This window comes from Botrytis deweyae (genome assembly GCF_014898535.1).
Source record: "Botrytis deweyae strain B1 chromosome Unknown BDEW_006, whole genome shotgun sequence".
Classification (NCBI taxonomy): domain Eukaryota; kingdom Fungi; phylum Ascomycota; class Leotiomycetes; order Helotiales; family Sclerotiniaceae; genus Botrytis; species Botrytis deweyae.
This window is the reverse complement of record NW_024066213.1, coordinates 332543-355113: the sequence shown is the minus strand read 5'-3', so window position 1 is coordinate 355113 and position 22571 is coordinate 332543. Positions and strand designations below refer to the sequence as shown.

Here is a 22571-nt window from a genome sequence, read left to right as displayed (position 1 = left end):
CCCAGACGGACGGCTCTCTCTTCTCGTCCTGTGTGGTCCGAATAATGGGGATAGAGGGGAACTGGGGGGAAAGAAATTATATTAACAGTCGTTGGTTTTTCAATGCGCTCTTGATATGGTAGCTGGAGGTGATGGAATGATGTTGATGGTAATCATTACTTTTCTCTACTTCTCTCTGTCTCAATCTCTACAGATTCCGTTCTCTGAGTTTATATCATTTATTATATCATTCATTTATCATGCAAAGGCTTTGTCATTCGTAAGGTTTGAAAGGTTGTTGGTTTCATTGAAATACCACGTTTTCATTGGTCGATCTTTAACCCCACCACGTGCGACTCATGAGGATCCACTTCTATCGATAGGACAATGATAATCAACCCTTGCAATTGATACCATTACGACTAAATATCACTCAACATTCACGGCATGCTTCATCAAGCTAGGTAGTCATGGATACTGTATCATTCGAACTATCTGTATAGTATGATGATCAACCGCATGGGAACAATGTGCCGTCCATAGACAGTCGGGCCGGGCCAAACACCTGATCTGATTATCTCTCAGGACAACGGCGGGCAGTTCTACTTTTCAGCAGACAATCGTACAGTTGATGTGACAGCTGAACTGCAGCTGCTGGCAATGGAAGTTTAGAGGACCTGGTCTCGTAATGGGTGAGGTGGCACTATGAACTCTCCAGTAAAGCCAACATCAAAACCGAGTTGCTCATTGAACGATCCTTGAACTTTGGTCTTTAGATTGTGGGCCAGAGATGCTACCTTCTCGAATATCCAGATCCAAAGCCTTACTCACATCCGATCCAACATCTTCGAATGGCCTCTCATTATTTTCATCACTTGTCAATGACTCAGCGGTTTTGTCTCTGGCTTCCCTAAATCTGCATCAGCATCACCGATACGATCAACTTTGATCCATAAACTACTTACCGAAGTTTCTCCCGCTTCCACAATATTCTGATGGCAAACGTCGTCAGAATAAGAATGAACGAAAGTACACTAATGGTGATGAACCCCTTTCGATACTGCGGAGCATCAACTTGTTGCCAAACAATCAATGGCAACCAAGCTTGAAGAACATAAGCCATCTCATTCATGGTAGCAATAACTATTGCCCGTTCCTCATTATCTTTATTGCAGATTTCATGCGCCCATCTAAACATTTGTTAGTATCTTAAAATATAAATGAGCACGTGGAAACTTACGCCATGCAAAGACCAGAAAGGCCAAACCCGGAGCCCATGAGATAGTAACAAGCCCATTTCCATCCAATCGGTATGTCCCATATCGCGAGAGAAACATAACATATGATGTTCACAACTCCACCAAACACAATTGGTGGCCAGCGTTTTCCGTTCAAGATGGTATCTGAAGTCCATGCATACGCAAGGGTGGTCACGATTTGCACTGCCGAAGTGCCTGTCGGGTACGTGTTTATTTGGCCCACTGTATACTTGGGATTTTTCGAGCTTTTGAGAAATTGGGAGAAAACTGGTACCGCTCCGCTCACCCCATTGTTGAAAGTTCTGAATGGATGTCAGCTGGATCTACGTTGCTTTGAACTACTCGAGTCTTACACATATAAGAGGGTAAGAGCATATATATGCCAAGATGAGAAAATCTTTGTTATCTTTGCTTTGGTATACGGCTTTCTTTGTTCCCGACCTTCCAATTCCATGCGTTTCTTACCATAGTCCAGTTCCTATTGAAGCATTAGCAAGGAAAACCAACGAGCTGGTTGATCACAAACCTCTTTAGAGAAGTACCACGCCTTGGCAATTTCTGGGACATCTGGGAGGATGAAATATCCTGCTATGGCGATGGGAAGGGATATGACGCCATCGATTATAAACAGCCTATGTATCGGTTAGTCACCGTTACAGCAGGCTGATGATAATACCCTTCGATTTTCTTACCATTGCCAACCTTTTAGACCACCTCGACCACCGAGATGGTACACGGAAGCCATCAGATATCCAGAAAACATTGACCCAAGTGCACCTGTAGCATGGAATATACACGACCTTTTAGCCAACTCGTCTTTTCTGTACCATGATCCGATAATGTACTGCATTCCCGGATAGAAACCACTCTCAGCCAGACCAATCAAAAAGCGTAATGCATATATTTGTGATACGTTATTACACCGCGACATACACATTGTCAGGATTGTCCAGACTACCTGCGAGATTTTTAGCTACCATACTCAACTATCATCAATAGGGATTGGGTACATACTTCAATGGTAGGAATCCATATAGAAGGGCGTACTCGAGTGAGTATAATGTTACTAGGAATCTCGCCAATTACATATCCTGCAGTCCATGTTGCGACCATGTAATTGAGTTGGTTTCCATACAAGCCTAGATCCTCTTTCATTCCCGAGACAAATGCATTGTTTATGTTTTGCTGATCCAAATTCTTAATGAAGTATCCTACATTATTGATTAGTCAAAACTGGGAAGTCTTTTCATTATGAAAGTGCAAGGTGCGTTGGCAATGGACAACAAAACTTACCCAGAGAAGCGAACGTCAACACTGCCAAATCAAGCTTGAACAGAAACCGTCTTTCTTGAGGGGATTTATCCAAACTATCCCATATATAACTAGTCCACGTTCTCTTCGTTTCCTCTTTGATGACTGAGCTCGACACTTCTTCTGAACTGGAATTGTCGATCACGTGGTCATGTACAACCAAGTTATTTTTGGTAGAAGTCATCTTCAATATGGAAAGAATTGATAGAGTGACGACAAATATTCGCTCTACATGATAGAAGTACTGTTGATTTATGTAAATTATCTCATATCAAATTTGCGGAACTACCCCCTCGAAAGTTCGGGCTGCTAATATTTCGATATAATCCTTGCCATTGACACCATCGACCACCTAGTATTTATAACCCTACGTTGGTCGGCATATCTACCATGTACATTGCTCAATATTTCTCCGAAAGGTTTTCTGTAGTTGTTGCGATTTATGTTGCGGGCAAAACTTCAATGTACCCCTCATGACGTGCTCCATGCATGGGCTGCGTGATGATAGATAAGATATTTGATGCACTTTATTGGTGAGGTTTTGATGTCAGCCATATTCACTCACAACAACATATCATGAAGGACTTGGTATCTGATCTTGTTCAAGCTATAGTAATTGACGAGGCGAAAAATGGTGATACTTGTACTTATCTTGTCGCGAATGTCGGGACGTCCGACCTCCCTGTGGAATCAAGCATCATTTGCTAGAATTGCAAGATTTTCGCAACATAAAAATTGGAAAGAAATCTAGATTTCATCGGCGGATCTCCTTTTTCGGACACCCCAGCTTAAGAAGAATAATTTTAACGCTGTATATTGCAAATGAGGCATGCCAGTAATATTGATCGACTTTCTGTTCACATCGCATTCTCTGGTATCAATTTGGTCTAGTCTTATTTCCTGTGCCTTGGTGATATTGAAAGCAAATTCTCACTCTGATTATTTTATAGAACGCTGGTTCTAGTAATGCAAGGATCTAAATTTCTTGTGGTGGATTTTGGGCCTCATTTTCGCACCACAGCTGCTCTGTACTGTCCTGCATCAACACCAGAACTTCCCTGAAGAAGGATTCTGAGCAATAACAACCAGTTTCAAACAGAAATAAGCATTTTGTTTTACAACGAATGGTCATTACGGTTCAAACATTATCAAGTCATCATATTTCAGGACCGGTACAATGCACCGCGGAAACATACTGCTTCATCGAAAAGCTGTCGTCGTGCTTGGGTTAAATTCGTATTCCTCCAGGCTGTAGTTTATGTCATCAGTTAATGTACTGATGATCTTGGCCGAAGCGTGGGTATTCTCATTGTGATTTACAAAATTCGAATCAAGCCAGTTCCAGACTACCTAGAAATGTATCGTCACTACAATTCATCGGATGCATGCCAAATGAGTCCCTGAGATAAACTCCCCATCTAGCTATCAATCTAGATAAAGTCCAAACATGTATAAAGCCCGTCTTACTCCCTCTGAGTGTGTGGTTGGTACTTGTTCATCTCTTTCCGGAGTTACAAAGATCGAGCTGATGGAAGAGATCGCGAGGATTGTGGGGCTGCTGTGTGTCATTTTTCTTTGGAAAGCCTCAGACTTATTAGTGCAAGGAAGCCAAATAGTCCAGCTGAAGAGAGCTGCAACAGTGCAATCAAACTGTTCGAAAACTAACAAGTATCAACGAAAACTCAAGGAAGCAAAATTATCAAGTAGAGAGACTTCTTGATGCAGAATGAGCTGGTCCTAGATTGAGCAATATACTTTTACTATCCACCACCATGTTAGCATATGCCGGATCCATATCATCATCGCCATTACAGAATATTAACTAGAGAATAAATTTAGGACTATCGTTGCTCCCTATCAACTATCATCATGATATTTCCGCCTGGAAACTAATCAAGGATTATTTTATCTCAACTGGTCGTTGAAGTTTGGGAAAACGTGGACTATGTAACCACTATTAATGTGTACCTTGGATAGTCTCGACATAGATGTTTTGTATCCTGACTAGGAACCTTAGCTCGCTAGGTGTTTTCAATTTTTCAATTGCGGCACAGTCGCCGCTTCAACTCTCAATGGGTTGGTTTGTGTTCAGCGTCCCTTGATCTCAGATCACTGGATTTATGATCGTATTTATTTCCTGGCGAGGGCGTGAGAATGTGGCGCGGGGACTTGATTGGAATCTCGGGGTTTTGCTGCTTGTTTATTTTGTGAATGGAAGGGGGGGTTAGAATGTACGAGCCATTCTCCTTTTTGTCGCTTCTCATAACCCTAGGTCGAGTCTCATTCAAAACCTCTACCTTATTAACATCCTTACCGGGTATCATGTCTCAAAGTATAAATAACGTAAGTCTGGGTTCTGACCTACTATCCTTTCCCCTTAATTCACTAGAAGACTCAACATGGATTTCACTAAATTTGCTGCCACCTGCATCTGATGATTATGGGCGTCTCCGCTATCGTAATCCCTCAAGCGGCTACCGCAAGCGATCCCCAGGCCATCATAAGCGAGTGGAATGACAGTATCAAACTACGCTCCCCGCCCTTCTCCAAAGTTTCAAAAGCATACCTCATCTAACCATTCTCTCAAACGAAAAATCCCAAACAGATACCGGCGGTTTCAACCATCAACTCCTCATCGCCATCGCAAATACCAAACCAGATGCTCAAGGACATAATCTCGTCCAAAGCGTATTTAGTGGGATTAATGAGAAGTTGAGGAATGTTATTGCGCTTAATTCATGGAGCGCTTATTGAAGATGCTATTTAAAAAGGTTAACTTGCTGGATGGGCATTTCGAGAATAGAATTGATATTTCTGCAGGTGAATAATTAATTTAGCTGATATATAGAACATATCTTCAGTCTTATAAGTTCTATAATACGGTTGCATTGCGGTGGTCGCGAATTCGGCTGTAGCATAAGGTTAAAGTAGATTCAGTCTTACTACGCCTTCCTTCCAATGAAGTATAAATTCTTCAGAACACTTCGAATTGTGTTCTTTAGAAAGCGTCTGCCTGGCTACTTGATCAGCATGTGAGCGCCGCAGGATCCCTTAGAAAACAACCTATACACTACATTACGATGGACGAAAGTACCGAGTACGTAACTGGAAACTATTGTTTTAGCTCATTGGATGTATACGATCAATATAGCTCAGTTAGGCAATTCGCGTGTCAAAGTTTTGGTATATAATATAAAAAGAGTGGCGTGTATAGTTTGGGCCTTGAACCGTACTAAGACTTTTGATACGATAGTTCGTACATTTTCCTATATTACTATATTTCATACTACTAGGGATATACTGAAAGACTAGAAACGGAATTGAACCATTAGGAAAGTATTAAAAGAAGCTTGTAAGTTGTATAGACCTGAAATGTTGACAAAGAATTGGAGCACATAAGATTTCAGGAATTCGAGGCATTCGGACTCTTTTCAACATTCCAGTCTTGATTCAGTAAGGCTAGCATTCAACACAGCACCTAAATCACATGAGATACGACAAATCATCCACTGGCCGTATTATGCCTTGGCTTAGCAAAATTCTCTTTATGAACTTGCTACCCATTAACAGTCTACGACTTTTGATGATAACCTCTACTTATCTAAAAGCTACTTTCAATCTCAACACAGATTAACACATCAAAAATTACTTTATTGACATCCACAAATACAACGAATAACAAATGTCTTTTTCAACTGGCACAGCAGAAGCAACACGTCCAAGAGAAACACAAGAGGAAAGAAGATCTCGAATTCGCATGGAGAAAAGGAGAAGACCAATCCTACTTTCCCCGGCATGTGGCGGTGTTCACTGGAACGAGGCAATTGAGAGACACAATATCGCGGAAGAAATTCTTATTATTGTTCAGTTTCAGCTTCTTCAAGGCCTCTCTGTGCTCGACATATCCTCACGGACTGGGAAAATATGGCTTGCTACACTTGAATACATTTCAACTATCCAAGGCTGCTCTGTAAAATACTGGGGAACAGAGACAGCTCAAGGTCAAGAATCAATCTGTTTACTCGTTGAATCAAAGAATGCGAGGCAATGGAGTATATTTCAGCAGAGTCTTGGGGTAACTTTGATGCGGTCAGAAATGTCCAGCCAACTCAATCCAACCAATAGGTGCTCACGCATTAGTCTACCCAATCCTGTAGAGCAAGTGAACAAACTAGAGGTCCTTATGTTCAAGTTCGATAGCGAGGTCTTCAAACGAGCTGGGGACAAAGTGCGCGAGATTTTGGAAATTTGGAAAGAAAGATGGAGACAAGAAGGAATAGAAGCATTAGGTAACTGGCTGGAGGATGATGGCCATCCATACGTGGCAGAGTGGGCATATCTAATACCTGTAGCTGTGGACAGCCAAGATAAGATTCTTATGATACTAGCCTGGAATTGGGACGAAAAATCAGTGAATATTACGGAGGACGGCATGAGAAATTCGAAGGCGGCATTCAAAGCAGAACTAGCAACTCTAGGCGCAAAAGAGATTGCAATGAATGAGTTCTTGCTTTCCGAGTCGGCCCAAAGAAAATTCAAAATAAAAAAGGACAAGCAATACGTCAATACCAAGCCTCAATTCAATGTTGACTGCCTGGCTTCATTGCTGCGGGTTTCCCCTTTGCGAATTCATAGCGAGACATCTTCTGGGACGAGCTACAAAGACAAGCACACCGAATCAATTTACGATGCAGCAGTGGGTAGACGTCAATTTCCTGGGCCGAGCGGAGGCTATTTGAAGATGGGAGATTTTCATACAAATATGCGTTCCAGTCCAGGAAATGGTTTGCCAAATAAACTAGATCATTGCCCAGATACAGAACTTCTATGGCTGAGATTTGAACCCGGAGTAAATCATGCTAAAAAGACTATTTCAGAGAGAATCTTACAACTCAGAAAAGAGATCGATATTTATGTTGGATACCGTGCTCCTCTCTATTGGGGCCGATCTGTACATGATCCGGATGAGTGGATTTTGATGATAGGTTAGTTTGCCCCTCTTAACTTGATCTACTATCTAAAGATATACCAGCTGACTTGGAAGCTAAATAGATTGGAATAAAAGCAAAGATCCCTACAAAGAAGGTCCTGACCCCGTCGACATCACTTCGGAGACGAAGATTGTTCAAGATCTTGTAAAAGATTTTGTCTTTCTAACTGCCGCTGTTACAAAGGATTCCAAAACCTTCAAAGTCGGGTTTCCTTATCTCTCAAACCCCCGCAGAAAAGGGTTTCCCATAATGGAAGTCACGAGGTTTGAAGTATCGAACGATCCACGAACGCAGGCCTTCTTTCAAAGATCTTATGAGTTATTCACAACGTAAGCTTTCTATTCACTATCTCCCTCGTCAGATTCTCAACTGTCTCATACAAATTCTTATATTCAGACTGAATAGCTAACCATTTGACCAATAGAGGTAACATGGGCCAGGAACAAACGTGGGTGAGGTTGCTTCGCGAAAACCCACCAGATGCTGCTTCTCTTCCAGCTAATGGTTCTCTTCCAATCAATTCAGCCGGTCGACATGTAAATCATTTTTTTCACGAGTACCCACCAGCAACTCCCTCTTTGAGTGCTGAGGCCGAGGAAACCCATATTCCAAAGAAGTCGCATTTTAGCGCAATAACAATGTGGAGGTCCCTAGAGGCAATGCAGGAGTGGTATACGGACTATGCTAGTCAGTGCGGAAATTACGAAGAACTGGGTCATAAAGTTGACAAATTGCGAATGCTCTGCGAAGACATTGAGCTAGTCGATTCAAAGGTTTTCGACATGATCGGGGATTGTTATGAAGCTTCAAAGGCACCGATGCCAATGATGTGGTCAACAACTGGCAGTCGGTGATATTACCGACAAGAATCGTTATTTTCATCGGGAAAAAACATGTAGAGAATGAATCTTCAATTTTATCAAGTGTATTGCATGTCTTTTCTAAAATCTATGTATGATGGAGTTGATTTATTTTTGACAACTCTTCTTAGAAGATTATTGAAAATCTCAATGAAGTTTATATTTGTATTTAATTTCCATACAAATTCACCATAAGCTTTTCAGTTTTTTTTAAATCTTAAATGAGAGTAATTTGGAAACCTAAAATCCTTGAATTCGATTTATATCTACATCAAGATAATATTTGGAATTCACAGTCTAATTCACTGGCGAAATTAGTCGTGGATTGATGTGTTATTCTTTTCTTCCATGTAGAATAATCTTTACATGTAAGCAACTATGCCTAGGTATCGAAAGTACTACTCTACGGACAGTAATAAATAAAACGGTAGCTAGAGTTTCTTTTGCTGAATTAGAATCTACGCTGCTCTAATTCCGTATGATCATATTTTGGCAATGCTTGCCCGGTATACCACGTGTAGGTGTCTAGAAACATGGCAGTAGCAAAAAAAGCAAAGCTGTCTGGTACTCAGAAATAGTCAGTATTCTTGTAAATGATTTTTAGGGCAGAGTACAGAAGAGCTCTCTTGAGATTATCATACCAGCGTTCCAAATTGCCGCTTCCACTGGGCCTTGATCGGCTAACTCTAGACACTTACTCCACGAGTATGCATTATCACCTAAATGGAATTAACCACTGGTACAAACGGAGCATATAAATACACACCTTTTTTATAACCACCAACTAGGGACAAGGCATGCGAAAACTCGTGAAGAAGTAAAAATGTTGCTGTTTGTGAGGTAAGACCTTCGAGAGAATCTGATTTGGTAAGAGTTTTGTCTTTAATAGAGGCAAGTGTAGTCTTAAATCGGGCACGACTAGTCGCCAGAGGGCATATAGCGATGATACTGGCGAGGGTATTTTGGTTCTTGACCATTAAGTTGGAAGAAATGCTAAAGGTGAATCCTTCAAGGGTGGGATGTTTCTGACAAACTTCTTTGATTTGAATCCATCCAAAGTTATTATCAGATTTGTCATAATAGTAATCAGCTATGTCTTGTTAGCAAGTCAACTGACTTATGTCATGTTGTTGACTATGAAAAACATGAGAAGAATGTGATGTTTCAAATCTATGGATTTAAATGGCTGGGAGAAAGATTGGCGACTTACTTCCATCATTGCCAGTTGCATTCCCGTAGTCCTCATCATCGTCATTTTTCTCATTTGCCCAATCATTGTTGCAAGTAACATCTAGATTTTGGGTGGCTATGTTTACCACTGCATTGTACATGAGGCTGGCAAAATCTAAAAAGCAGTAGGTAAGCGAGTGATGATCTCATGGAATAATCCACAAGGTTTTTCCTACTCACCTAGATAATCATTCAAGATGTCAACAGCGGTTGGCTCTTCCTCACGCTTTGTTGACCCAACTTTCCTGTCAGTTAAGAGCAATCTGACGTAAAGAACACCAAAGGTATCAAGTGTAGAATAATCAGTATCATCAAGATCTTCGGAAATGTCGAAGCGTGGAGACTCAAGTTGAAAGATAAGGTCCTCGAGTCTTACTATAGTTCGCGCAAGCTAATATTTCATTGGTCAGAAAGGCTGTATCGTCTCACATAATCCGAATAACTTACAACTTGCGGAATTTCTGCTATTGCGGTATTGATCGCGTCAGTGTGCTCTAGATTACAGTCATTGATTCTGAATTGTCGAATTAGTCGCGGTTTGAGAGAGGTGCCATTGACAGCAACGGAAGAGGTTTCAGGATATATAGGCAACGGCTGAACGATAAGGGGCACCGCCATAAAACAGCTGGCAAGCAACATTTTTAGGATTGAGACAATCATTTGAATGACGGTAGTTATAGCGTGTCATGCGGAAATTTTTGCTCACAACGATTTTAGATAATAATGATTAGATTATTTATCTCATCCAATTAATATTTTCATCGAATCATTATTCTATTATTCTATTATTCTATTGTTCTATTATTCTATTATTCTATTATTCTATTATTCTATTATTCTATTATTCTATTATTCTATTATTCTATTATTCTATTATTCTATTATTCTATTATTCTATTATTCTATTATTCTATTATTGTCACGCTATATATGTGATTACATTTGATTGGGCTAATATGGTATTAAACTTCAAGCTGATTATATATATAGTTTTGTAGTGTATTTTTTTTAACTTTATAGCTTTTAATTTTAAGGTTGATTTTTAAATATTTGTTAGATTTGTTATATTATTAAAAGCTTTTTTAGATAAGAAATGGAATAATATTAGTATATGTTTATAAATAAAGCTTTTATGTATATTCTATTTACTTTTTATCTAAATATATCATTTCAACTTTTTTGTTTGTATATGGATTTTCTTGATATTATTTGAAGATATTGTTTTTTTTTTATTCTTAAATTCTTAAACTATAAAGGTTGATGCAATCTTATATACAATTGAGGAGCTTTATAGTGAAGTAATTTGATAGTATAATGAAATCTCCTTTTTACATTTTCTAATCTTTAATTGTATTTCTGTATCGTATATGTCTTTTTAACCGAAACTCTTTTTTTCTAATTTGGAAAAGTTTAGTAATAATTTTTAGAAATTTGATATGTGGTTATTTTCAATTTAAGCGAAATTATAGGTAAACAGTATTATAATTGGTAATTCTATAATTCAATTTTATTATATTTATTTCAATTTCGAATTTTATATATAAGCTATGGTTTTATTTTAGCTTTTTTCTTTTAATCAAAACATTTTATTAAATTATATAACAATCCTAAATCAATTTATATATATTTATAACAATTTGAATAAAGTTTAGAAAGCTGAAAATAGATTATTCAATTTTAAATAAAAAATCAATTCTCTATATATCTTTATTACAAAATTTGAAAGGATTTTTTATAAAACTAAAAGATAGAATTAATTCAATTTGAATAAGATTTTAATCTTCTATAATAGATTCAATACAATTCTTAGAAATCGTTTTTTCCAATAACTTTCTTTACCCTACTTTTATTCCGACTTTATTCAGATTATATAACAATTAGTTGTGTATATAGTAAATGGATTCCCTGTATTATTCTATTTTAGTAAACCTAGAACTCTATATATATTACAGAATCCATTTTACTTTTGCAATTACAATTTAATAAATATTAATAATTTTAATATTATTAATATTTTTGGTTTTTTTAATATTCAAATCAATTCTATTCCAATTCTATTCTGTTTTTGTATGCTTAAGTTTTTTTTTATTAAAAGAACTTTTTTATTTAAGCAAAACAAGTATATTCAATATAAAAATGCTTTCCATTAGGTACAATCCTATCCACTTGATGTGAGCGAAACTTGGTACTGGTCACGTGACCTCTTTCTGTAGCTAGTATTTATAGGTCTTCTTTGTATAGTTTAGAGAAAGCAGTCAGTTCCTACCTACCTTCTTGTATGTTTTGTAATACGCTATGTAGAACCTACTCCTCCTCTCCTCTGCCGGAGGCGCTACGTCTTAGTGACTTATTTGTAGTATTTACGAAGGACTACTTTACGATCCTATCACCTTCTACTCTTTTACATTAATCTATATCAAAACATTCGAAATTGAAAAGAATTTATTCTAATTATTACAATTACCTTTATTGATTTCGAATACAATAAAAATAAAGATAAAGATCTAAAAGAGATTATTAATAATCAATATTTTGAAGATTGTTTAGAAAAGATAGATAATTCTCAAAACACTTTTTATTTAGCTATTATATATTTAGTATTTTAAAGATTTTTATATAAAAATAATGAAGAAAATGGTAATATTAATAATAAGGAAGAAGATTAGTGATTATGTTTTGTATTTAAATCATTTATTGAAGGCAAATTCGAAACGAATTTTTTAGAAGGAGGGGGTAGTGTTACGTTATATACATAATTATATCTGATTAGGCTAGTACAATATTAAGCTTTGAGCTAATGGTATATATAGTTTTGTAGTGTATTCTTTTTAGCTTTGTAGCTTTTAATTCTAAGGTTGATTTTTAAATGCTTGTTGGGTTTGTTACAATTATTCTATAGAAGAAAAGAATTAGATATTAAGAAGAATAATAATAATCTTTTATAAATTAGAATTAATAGTACTTTATTTTGTAAGGACTATAAGAGTAAGGTATGATTTATTATTAGAATATATAGCTATAAAATCAAGAGCCTAGCGCTTATAATATATATATATATACATACTAATTATATAATTATAGTCTTATACACTGTCACGGGGCAGGCAGGCGGGATCAGGAATCTATATTCGACGGTGCTATGAACAGTAGGTACAGGGTGTAGATTAAAACATAGCTCAAAGAGCTACGATACAGGATCTTTCAACGTAAAGATATACAGAGTTTTCACTTGTAAGCTAGCCTAACAGGGCCTAGCTTATCGCTTATCGGTCACGTGTATCCACACCGTGACATACACACGCGAATATGTATATAAGCGATCGTAATATACAATAGGATTCGATCTGCAATACTACTTTATCTAAATCAGCTCACTCAATATTTATTCAGAAAATGAGTACAAATGAGCTTTGAAGCTAGTTTTGAGTGAAAGTTTTAAATGTCATACCCTTTGAACAACAAAACAGAACTACTATTTGGCCTCCCTCTGTACTAGATCAAAGCCGTCAGGGAGGTTGGAGTAGTTGGACTGTAGTCGCTTCTTGAACTTGCAAGCCCATTCGTACAATGGTCCTGATGAGCAGAAGAAAAAGGAAATTGTGATGGATATCAAGAATTAGTTAGATTCTATTCCTCAAATTTGGTATGCGGATCGTGGAATTCCATGTCGGCGAGGGTATCTATTTCAAGGGCCACCTGGGACCGGGGGAAATTACCTTGCTTTTGCAATTGCTGGTGTATTTATTCGGTCTTGGTATCTATGTTGTTAGCCTAATGTTTTCTGATATGGGCGAGGAAAATTTGGAATTGATCTTCAAAACTCTTTCTTTTCGTTGAATGATTCTTCTTCTCGAAAGTATTGACTCAGCTGAACTTATTCGAAACGAGAACTCTCAAGTTATAGATTGGAAGAAGAAGAAAAAGAAGAAGAAGAAGAAGAAGAAGAAGAAGAAGAAGAAGAAGAAGAAGAAGAAGAAGAAGAAGAAGAAGAAGAAGAAGAAGAAGAAGAAGAAGAGAACGTACTAATTGTGACCACCAATAAACCTGAACAATTGGATGAGGCTCTTCTTCGACCTGGAAGCATCGCTTTTCAGACTGAGTTTGGAAATCCTCGCATTGTTGAGATCAAACAGCTGTTTCAAACTATGTTTCTGCCACGACAGTGTTCCAAATCTCAGCTTACTTGGACTGCGGAAAAGCAGCCACATTCTGATACTATGAGGTTGGAATAATACGCCACGAAATCTACCAGGAAGGTACAAAGGGCATGAACATTTAGTTCTATAGAACTACAAAGATTTATGCTTTATCACAAGCGCAATTCTGAGAAATTGTATGCGAAGGTCGAATAATGGGAAAACGAGCTATTCAAATCAAAGGAAAATAGCAGTTTGTACGGAGAGTTTGGGGCACCGCTATGGCAGGACAAGCGATAGTTGCGAAGAATGGTTTGTATTTAGTTCGGAATTCTCGCAAAACGAGATTCATTGTTTTATTGGTTGGACTGAGGTTATAACTTGTGGTCAGAGAATACGTATTTTGGCAAAATTATCGATTACTCTATTAATGGCATTTAAATTTGCCCTTGGTTCTTTTTTAATTATTGCCGGCCAATCATCAGCCAGTATTGTCATGTATGAAGAATTCCCGTTATCAAGTGCTATTCTTGTACCTATTGTATGACAGTGTGAAAGCCGCATTTACAAAATATAACTGATACGCTGACAGTTCAATTGCGATACTTGTTATGGTCAGCTAGACTATTCAGTTAATGCATAATTAGAGACATCCATGTGGGCCACTTCTCTAGTTTAGCCGAAATGAGCAAGAGAGGAATAAAGTGTCAGTTATCAAACATTTCGCTAATAGAGCAACGTGGCGCCTTCGTCAAGCAAGCTAGGCACCCTGATAGAATGGTTCCAGAGATATAGAAAGATAGTTTCTCGTTCGGTATTACAATCAGTATGAGGCTTTCTCTCATCTCTCTCTCGTCAAACTACAAAGTTTTTGGCGTTAAGCAATCCATCATATCATCTAAATTTGTAAATTGCAGGCACAGATATCTCGAGCTCGCGATCCCCATGTCCTTCATGCGGCAAGGGCCATTGAGCCATAGACCCTCTTCGACCGAGTATGGTATACTGTCTTCCTAGAAACAGATCGAGGACTGGATACCGATTAGAGCAGCTCTTCATGTCATGGCAGTCGGGAGGTCTCAAACGTTTCCTCAGCTTAGGAGTAGTGAAAGGTTAGTCAGACATGGAGAATTTGAACATTAAGAATTAATGGACGTGTATTCATTATAAATAATTGGACAAACAATATTCTACCTATCATTATGTTATGGTGAATGTGGCATTCGCGTGACTTTATCAAGTCATTGCAAATTCTACTCAGGACCCGGACTATAAACGCAATTAGCTGGTTTGTTTTATCAGGAAGCAACAAGAACTGACTGTGAGGAATTTTAGTAGCTCATTTCTATTGTCAATCTCTCCTTCGTGAGCGACTGAAGGGCCAAGTCTTGTATAAAAACGGAGCTCAAATTGTATAGGCCAAACGCCCGAGTATTCGAAATCGATAATAGCCTTGATTTTCAAGGTCACTGGGTCCACGATGATGTTTTGCTGTGAGAGATCCATGTGGCAGAAAACATATGCATCGTCTTTGGTTGGTGGGTTCCACATCTGGTCATCTGTCTTTCTCAGCATACGACAAGGAGAGATGATAGTATCCGATAGTCCGCCGATTTTGCTCGATGTTAAATTGTGCATTGTTGCAAGATGAGTCTCAATCTCCCTCTTCACCACCTCCCTTTGAGCTTTATTCAGATCGGCCATGTTCACGCCCTCCACGTATTCCAAAACAATATACTAGGCGCCGTTATATTCCACATGATCACACAATCACAGAACGGGAATATTTGTGAATTTCTGAATAAATTCCACAGACGCCGCCTCGTTCCTCAATCTCTCTTTTCCGAGTTTGGGTATATGCAGGCCACGGTATATTCGATACTCTGATTATCGTAGGCTTCTTCTGACAAAGATATCCGCTTTCTTGTAGTATTTCCTCTCGAATATTGTAGCAAAACATCCCTCTCCACTCACGATCCTCTGTCGAAAATCATCTATTGTAGGTATTCGTAGTTGTCTGGGTTTGAAATCTTAAAATAGTGGTGCTGTAATATGTATTCTGGAATTTGGGTTGATAGTTCGTAACTGTTTTGACAGGACGTTATTAGAGATCCTTGAAGAATGTTTCCATCTTTTATATACTAAAAGGTTGCTTACCTAGGTAGTTCACGTTAGTCTTGAACTAGGGTTAGCGGGATGAGTAGTCACATAGATATGTGACATTCGTTACACATTACTCTCAACTAGGATAACCTTTTTGAAGGAAACAAAAGTAATCCTGAAGGATTCATTGGAAGTGTACTTGAAAGATTCGCTTGAGGTAGTCTTGTTCTTCAGTAAGCGGTCTTCGTAGTGTAGTGAGGGAACGTATTCTGCGTAGTGCCTGGCTGAGCAATGGTAACTTTCAATGAGGGTAAGGAATTCAACCTCTCACTACAGCTCAAATACATATAACATAAAAATAAAAAGCTGTTTCAAGAAGAATGATTGTCGTAGTCTAACCTTCAACGACATCTGCATTTGAATCTTTGCATAAATATTATGCAAAGACCGTTTCTCGTTGCATAACTCTATGAATCAACTGCTGTACGACATGACCACATCAATCATTGTATATTCTCGACTCCATAACCAGCTTCAATAGGAGCCACCTTTTCTTCAAGGTCTTTCAATGTATAACGAAGCCACTTGGTAATTCATTAACACCATGATATTCTCAGGACAATCATGTCGCCATGATCATTGCGGCAATAGTAGATCTTATGTCAAGTTCTGAGGTCTCGACGACCTTCCTTCCCCTCCGCCTTCTATCATTAAAAAGCGTACAATGCTCTGGCTTGTCGCTGTAAGATGGTAAGACAGTCGATGATTCGAGATCACAGACTCAAGAAATCGAAATCATAGACTCAACACTTTGAAATCTGTTGACATTGGGAAATGATTGTGGTAGTAGTCGGAAGAAAACACCCCACCAAGCAAGCAGGTTACAACGCGACACAATACGCCACCAGGTTACTAGAGCTGAACATCAAAACAATTAATATCGAGGAAAAGATTTCCAACTTCCTGCCACATCTCAATCACATACCAGCGAGACGAAATCGAAGATGCCTTCAGCCGTCGTAAATACCACAGTTCAATCCTGTGTCTTATCGGGGATCAGCAATATTATCGCACAATTTATCTCGGCATACCAGAACAATGTATGACCCCTCCATATCTTTATATTACACCTTATTAGACCACAAACTAACAAGTATACAGACCGATTTCACGATAAACTGGACACCGGTAATTCACTTCGTCTTATACGGTGCGCTGAGCGCTCCGCCAAATTTCTACTTGTGAGTTCCATCCATCGCGAGCAGCTCATCTCACCCTAAAAATACACCACGGTTACTGACAATACGCCTTCCAGACAATCCCTCCTCGAATCTCTTCTCCCCTCCAAGAAACAATCTTCCCCACGAGATGTCTCTGAAAAGAAAGCCGCACAGTCCAAACCAGCTCTTTCGGTCACCAATACCATTCTAAAAGTGCTCATCGATCAAACCCTCCTCGCAGTCCTCAACGTAATGCTATTCCTCATAACCTTTTCCCTCTTCCGCGGAGCCACTCTTCCACAAGCTATCCAGTCTGCAGAATCCGAATACTGGGGTATGATGAAAGCGGGATGGAAGCTATGGCCATTTGTTAGTCTGAGCAATTTTGCCGTGATCAAGAGTGTCCAGGGCCGGGCTTTGCTAGGGAGTTTGGCGGGGATCGGCTGGAATGTTTATTTGGGATTGGTGCAGGGTGGGAAGTGAGATGTGATATCCTGATGAGGGGGCTTTGGGAATGGAATCGAGAGGGCTTAGACGATTTATGACCACTGAGCAGGGTGGAAAGCATTTCTCCTAAATGAGATTTGGGTTGACGATTGACTCAAGATACCAAGTAAGACTTACAACAGAGAAGGTACTCCTAGGTCAGCCACAGAACCCACGATATCCTTAGATGGCACTCATACCTCTATACTAGCTTGGATGGTACGATAGGACTTCTATGGAACTATACCCAAGCACGGAACTGCTTCAAGTATTGACAGAGCGGAGTACATGTAGATCCCAATCAGATATAGCATTTTGATAAAATATACAAGATGCAAGTATACATTCACGCTATACGCATGTGTTTGATCGTATCCAAGTTCTTGTGCAATTGGCATACTTTTCATATCTATAATGTGTAATGCGATGAAAACATACCTAGACCGTCGACTCGTTCGAGTATGCTACACTCCCGATTTTGAAGCGGAAACCGATATATCTACTACCGTCAAGTTCAAGAGCTAGAAGGAGAGAGTATTCACAGGTCATTCGGGGTAGCGAGATGCACCCCGATACTATTCCTCGTATTTTCTGCGAAAGTTACTTCACTTCAATCAAGTAAGTATTGGTGTTGATAATTTCTAATATACCATGCCCTAATGGAGACAGAACCCCTCCCCCCATATACAGACTGATGGAAGATCTGGTAGTCCATTCTCTACTCTCAATTTCTTTTCGGTGTTCATTCCAGCAAGGTTTATTCTCAAGTCACTATGCACCGTCTCAAACGCAAATACAAGTCTAGATCAAAAGATAACAAAACTGCTTTTAAGACCAGCGTACTTATCTCTTGCTCGGCTTTGAATATCAAACTATTTGTAGCTCAAGCTATTCGGCGATCTCAATAGTCACAGATGAGACTATCTAAAAGCAGATTGCCATTTTCATTACTTCATAACTAGCACGATATTGCTGCAACTATTTCCATTTTTGTTACCCCTAATATTGTAACCAGATTCACCTGTCCATAGAATGTGCAAAATGTCCTCATATTCCGATAACCGTATCCCATGCAACTTAATGATTGTCAAATCTCAACCTGTCGATTCCATTTCTCTCTTCCATTGAACTCTAGTACGTGTGGCGAATCTGGTGACCTGTTATGAATCAGCATTTCATGCTTCCTGTACCTAGTTTCTTAGCGCTTACATATCTCTTGATTTCCGCATCAGCTGTCGCCCGGTCGGTCCAGAACTTCAGTGTTGCTAGCTCATCAATAGCAGCATCGCAACTAGCTTTTGGATTCTCGAATAGAGTGAATATAGTCTTCAAGATGTCGTGAATGTGAAAGCTTGACTTCCATCCATCATCAAAAATCTCGTGACATATCCTACCATGCTTTTTCATCGTCAGTTGTGATACACTACATATTAATGGCTGGGGTAGTGAGGTTACCTTGGATACATTTGGATGAAGCACTAATGTGATGAAGCGGACGGCCGGTGCCTTTTGGGGATATGTATCTGTCATATGAACAAACAAGGAAAAAGTGCCTTCGGAATAGGCTGTGGATGCTGGTCCTGACATTACAATCTTCCAGAAAGCCATATCTACTTCACTGACATAAACATCCATCGATGCATGAGGATTTGCAATCATGAGTCTCATCTCGTCAAGAAATAGTCGTCCTGTCGATCTATTGGCAGGTTCAGCAGAAGCCGACATGCGGGAAGTTTCAAGAAGCGAAGACGACTTTCCAGCCAATTGGCGTGTTGCTGCGTCAAGCGAGACAAACCCACCATCCTGTAATTGATGTGGACGACAAGGCGGAAAGTCATGAATTGTTTTCATGTCAGCCTCTTTTGGCAGCGATGATTCATAGTCATCAAGTGGGATTTTGACAATATCTGGTCTAGCAAGTATATCCAGGAATGGCTCGAGGAGGAAAGTCTGGAACAATAGCATTCGTGATGTTGGTTTGAAGGCATAGCCGCCCGTATACTTTGATATCTTGAAAAGATCCTCAGACGAGGAGCCACCTATGACGATTGAATCAAGGACAATATCATCTTCGTAAAACATCGCACGAATCTCTTCAGCAGTTGAAACGGAACTGTTATCCTCGCCATCGGTTAATGCGATGATGCGAAGCTTCATTTCGGATTTAGGATACTGCTCTTGGTGAGAAACGAGCTTAGAATGGGCGACATGTAAGGCATCGAACAGCGATGTCCTGTGGTCAGTTGCCTGAGTGTTTTCTAGTTTATTCTTGAATTCTTTGCTGATAGGAGAAATTTGAGCTTCCTGCTCTGCTTTTGACCCGAATGTAACTAGACCTACATGGACGTTCAAGTGATAAGCAGACAATCGTGAGACCACATTTCGAAAAACTTGCTTGGCTTCGTCGAATCGGTTGAGCGTATTAATTTGACCATTTCCAATCCAATCATTTCCGAGTGAAGCTTGCATGCTGATGCTCTTGTCCAAACAAATAACGATTGCTTCATCAGGTCCAGGATTCGTGGCCGATGAGCTTGATTCGATCCGCTCCCAATCGTCAATCTCCCACGTACCCTCCATTATTCTTTGTGAAATTACTGATTGCAGAGCTTGAAGGAGACTCTGTCCCGGTCTTGATTGTAAAGTTTCGAAGCCTGTGACCACATTTTCGAGTCTCGGCTGCGAAATTTCATCAGAATTTTGAGTATATTGCGAAACATATCCCGCCTTAGACAACGAGATACCCGAATTCTCTCTTTCGTCTAACTGGAGGGGCGATAGCATCCGAAAATGTTGAGAACTGTTACAAACATTGATGATGTTTTGGAAGTCGTCGGTCGCAGGGATTGGCATGCGTTTCCCTTTGACAGGTTTGAACTAAAATAATCTGTTTCAGCAGTTGTTATCTCTATTAATGAGAGAAAAAAGTATATCGAGAACTTAAAGCAGCTTGGGACTTTGAATGATTTCAAAGGGTTATATGCTTCGAGAGACTCCAAATTATCAGAACACTAATTTCATTTGAACGTTTCCGTTGACTCCACAGGTACAAATAATTGGACTCTTTACCCTTTGAAATGATATAAAACATCGAGATATCTGAACTAAAGTGGTACAACTCACATCCTCTTCGAGAATATCGCTGAACATCCAAGCAAATATTTGCCTGGAGCCCTCAAGGACCGACTCGATTTTATGTCCGATAAAGGCACCAGGAACCATCATAAGCGCAATTTCACGGAAACAGTTTGCCAAGATGGTCTTTTTTGCTTCCGGAACTGCCATCATCTTCAGAGAGCTCTCAAGACAGTTCTTAGCCTCTCCAATATTCGTGACCAGTATCATGCGCTGTAGTAGACGGGGAATCAAGTATGGACGGAAACTTGCTGCTGATATCAGCACCTTGAGGCATGTTTCAAATGTAGCCATGCTTCGAAGCGAGCAACGGAATCCATATCGAAGATTCGGATTTGGATTGTCTGTATTGTGTTAAATCGATCTTATTAATAGGATGGAACTTCGAAAGAGATAGATTGCCTCTTCATACTGCATGATAGGTTAGGAAGTTTACCTTCGTTGATCAAGACTAGAAAAATATCCAATGGATTCTCAAGACTGCCCGTCAAACCGAGCTTTTCGGGTGTATCTGTCCCTAATGCCCATACTGAAGTATCTTCACCCGCCTTATTGAACCACAAACCGATGTTGAAGCCTGGTGCTGGAGTCACCTCATCTCCTGCAGCTCCAAATACGCGATTCTTTGCAACAGCTATGATCTCATTCGCCGTCATTCCACGAGTTAGTGGCTCCTCATCTGTCTCGATATCGGATAGCGAGACATGATCAAGCGCTCTTCCTGGTGTGATCCATCGTACGTAGATAAACTCGGCGCCACGATCAGCAACTTTGGGAGCCGCTGTGACCCAAATTAATTTTGGGTCTGCATCCCCGAAGATATCTTCAATGGTATCTTCTGAGAATGTGATGGGGCCATCTTCACCTTCAAGGCGGAGTACTATTCTATCCCCAGGGAGCTTGAGTTGGATTCTTTCAGCACGATTGAAGATTAAGCTCTGTAAATCATTGATAGTAGTAGCTGAAGTGACAGGTACGATGAGTTTGGTCGAAGGTTGGTCATCAAAATTGACAATAACTCGTGTTCTTTGAGGACTTACAGTGCGAAGGCGACTGCTACGAGCTTCACCTTCGAGAGCCAAAGTATCGCTACTGGCGTTAGAAAATCGACGTTTTGATATGATGATAATTGTTGATTGCGATGTTCAGGTTCGTTTGTTTTTGATAGCTCAAATAAGAAATTGGTATTTCAGATGTTGTGGTGCAGGCTTGAGAATCAGAGGTCGTAATTTTGCATGCTTCTTAAGTACCTAGTAGTTGGAATCGTACATATAAGACGTTGCGCGTGGAATAGAGAAGGCACTCGGATTATGGAGAAGGAAGGAACGAAGGCAACTCTGCACCTCAAACTCTCTCAACTGCCGATCAGTGAATCTAATCTCCTCTATCCTCATTCTTTTCTTTGCTTCAAGAATTCTTCATCCTTCGAAATTTCCTCAAACAATACTTTGCTTCAAGGAAATCCATCGGTCATCATGATTCTTTGAGATCGATCAGGGACAATCTCGAAGTAACCATTTTCCTGAAACACTATTACTCACCTGCATTATTTGAATTCGAATGAGGTGTCGGGAGAATGCATAAAATTACAAAAGATATAGTTTCATCAGCTGTTCTTATGTGAACTGTGACCTTCTGGTTATTTCGTGGTGCACTTACCCTCGAACGATGTGTAGCAACGACTTTCATGAGAAGTACTTGTGTGTGTCAACATAAACAGCCCTGGAAATACTATCACAGTTCTCTCATTATTTCGAGACAACGGACCGCAGTTGTTGAATAGAAACACATCTCAACATTCTACAAGGGAATCAAACTTAGAATTTGTCTTTGTACAGTGACCGTGCACTTCTATTTGATC

The 22571-nt window shown here is 39.5% G+C and overlaps 8 protein-coding genes across 8 annotated transcripts; 4 read left to right on the top strand and 4 right to left on the bottom strand.

The window, feature by feature from the left end:
- Window positions 1-723: 723 nt before the first annotated feature.
- On the bottom strand, window positions 724-2733 carry EAE98_003317 (uncharacterized protein; the record flags this gene model as incomplete). The annotated part of the gene is made up of 8 exons (XM_038950937.1): window positions 724-889; window positions 945-1169; window positions 1220-1540; window positions 1592-1716; window positions 1765-1870; window positions 1931-2196; window positions 2253-2449; window positions 2532-2733. The coding sequence occupies 8 exons, from the start codon at window positions 2731-2733 to the stop codon at window positions 724-726; spliced, it is 1608 nt and encodes a 535-aa protein (XP_038812401.1).
- Window positions 2734-4871: 2138 nt separating this feature from the next.
- EAE98_003316 (uncharacterized protein) lies at window positions 4872-5303 on the top strand (the record flags this gene model as incomplete). Its single annotated transcript, XM_038950936.1, has 2 exons — window positions 4872-4892; window positions 5070-5303. 2 exons carry the CDS (start codon window positions 4872-4874, stop codon window positions 5301-5303), a joined length of 255 nt encoding a protein of 84 aa, XP_038812400.1.
- Window positions 5304-6231: 928 nt separating this feature from the next.
- On the top strand, window positions 6232-8394 carry EAE98_003315 (uncharacterized protein; the record flags this gene model as incomplete). The annotated part of the gene is made up of 3 exons (XM_038950935.1): window positions 6232-7534; window positions 7602-7869; window positions 7965-8394. The coding sequence occupies 3 exons, from the start codon at window positions 6232-6234 to the stop codon at window positions 8392-8394; spliced, it is 2001 nt and encodes a 666-aa protein (XP_038812399.1).
- A 457-nt stretch (window positions 8395-8851) lies between these two features.
- On the bottom strand, window positions 8852-10269 carry EAE98_003314 (uncharacterized protein; the record flags this gene model as incomplete). The annotated part of the gene is made up of 6 exons (XM_038950934.1): window positions 8852-8961; window positions 9042-9119; window positions 9167-9490; window positions 9611-9745; window positions 9811-10021; window positions 10078-10269. The coding sequence occupies 6 exons, from the start codon at window positions 10267-10269 to the stop codon at window positions 8852-8854; spliced, it is 1050 nt and encodes a 349-aa protein (XP_038812398.1).
- A 3006-nt stretch (window positions 10270-13275) lies between these two features.
- Window positions 13276-13862, top strand: EAE98_003313 (uncharacterized protein; the record flags this gene model as incomplete). Its single annotated transcript, XM_038950933.1, has 2 exons — window positions 13276-13367; window positions 13535-13862. The coding sequence occupies 2 exons, from the start codon at window positions 13276-13278 to the stop codon at window positions 13860-13862; spliced, it is 420 nt and encodes a 139-aa protein (XP_038812397.1).
- A 1161-nt stretch (window positions 13863-15023) lies between these two features.
- Window positions 15024-15470, bottom strand: EAE98_003312 (uncharacterized protein; the record flags this gene model as incomplete). Its single annotated transcript, XM_038950932.1, has 2 exons — window positions 15024-15035; window positions 15087-15470. The coding sequence occupies 2 exons, from the start codon at window positions 15468-15470 to the stop codon at window positions 15024-15026; spliced, it is 396 nt and encodes a 131-aa protein (XP_038812396.1).
- Window positions 15471-16873: 1403 nt separating this feature from the next.
- Window positions 16874-17572, top strand: EAE98_003311 (uncharacterized protein; the record flags this gene model as incomplete). Its single annotated transcript, XM_038950931.1, has 3 exons — window positions 16874-16969; window positions 17031-17110; window positions 17185-17572. The coding sequence occupies 3 exons, from the start codon at window positions 16874-16876 to the stop codon at window positions 17570-17572; spliced, it is 564 nt and encodes a 187-aa protein (XP_038812395.1).
- Window positions 17573-18594: 1022 nt separating this feature from the next.
- Window positions 18595-22257, bottom strand: EAE98_003310 (uncharacterized protein; the record flags this gene model as incomplete). Its single annotated transcript, XM_038950930.1, has 5 exons — window positions 18595-18732; window positions 18785-20452; window positions 20699-21054; window positions 21147-21799; window positions 22226-22257. The coding sequence occupies 5 exons, from the start codon at window positions 22255-22257 to the stop codon at window positions 18670-18672; spliced, it is 2772 nt and encodes a 923-aa protein (XP_038812394.1). The 3' UTR covers window positions 18595-18669.
- Window positions 22258-22571: the final 314 nt, after the last annotated feature.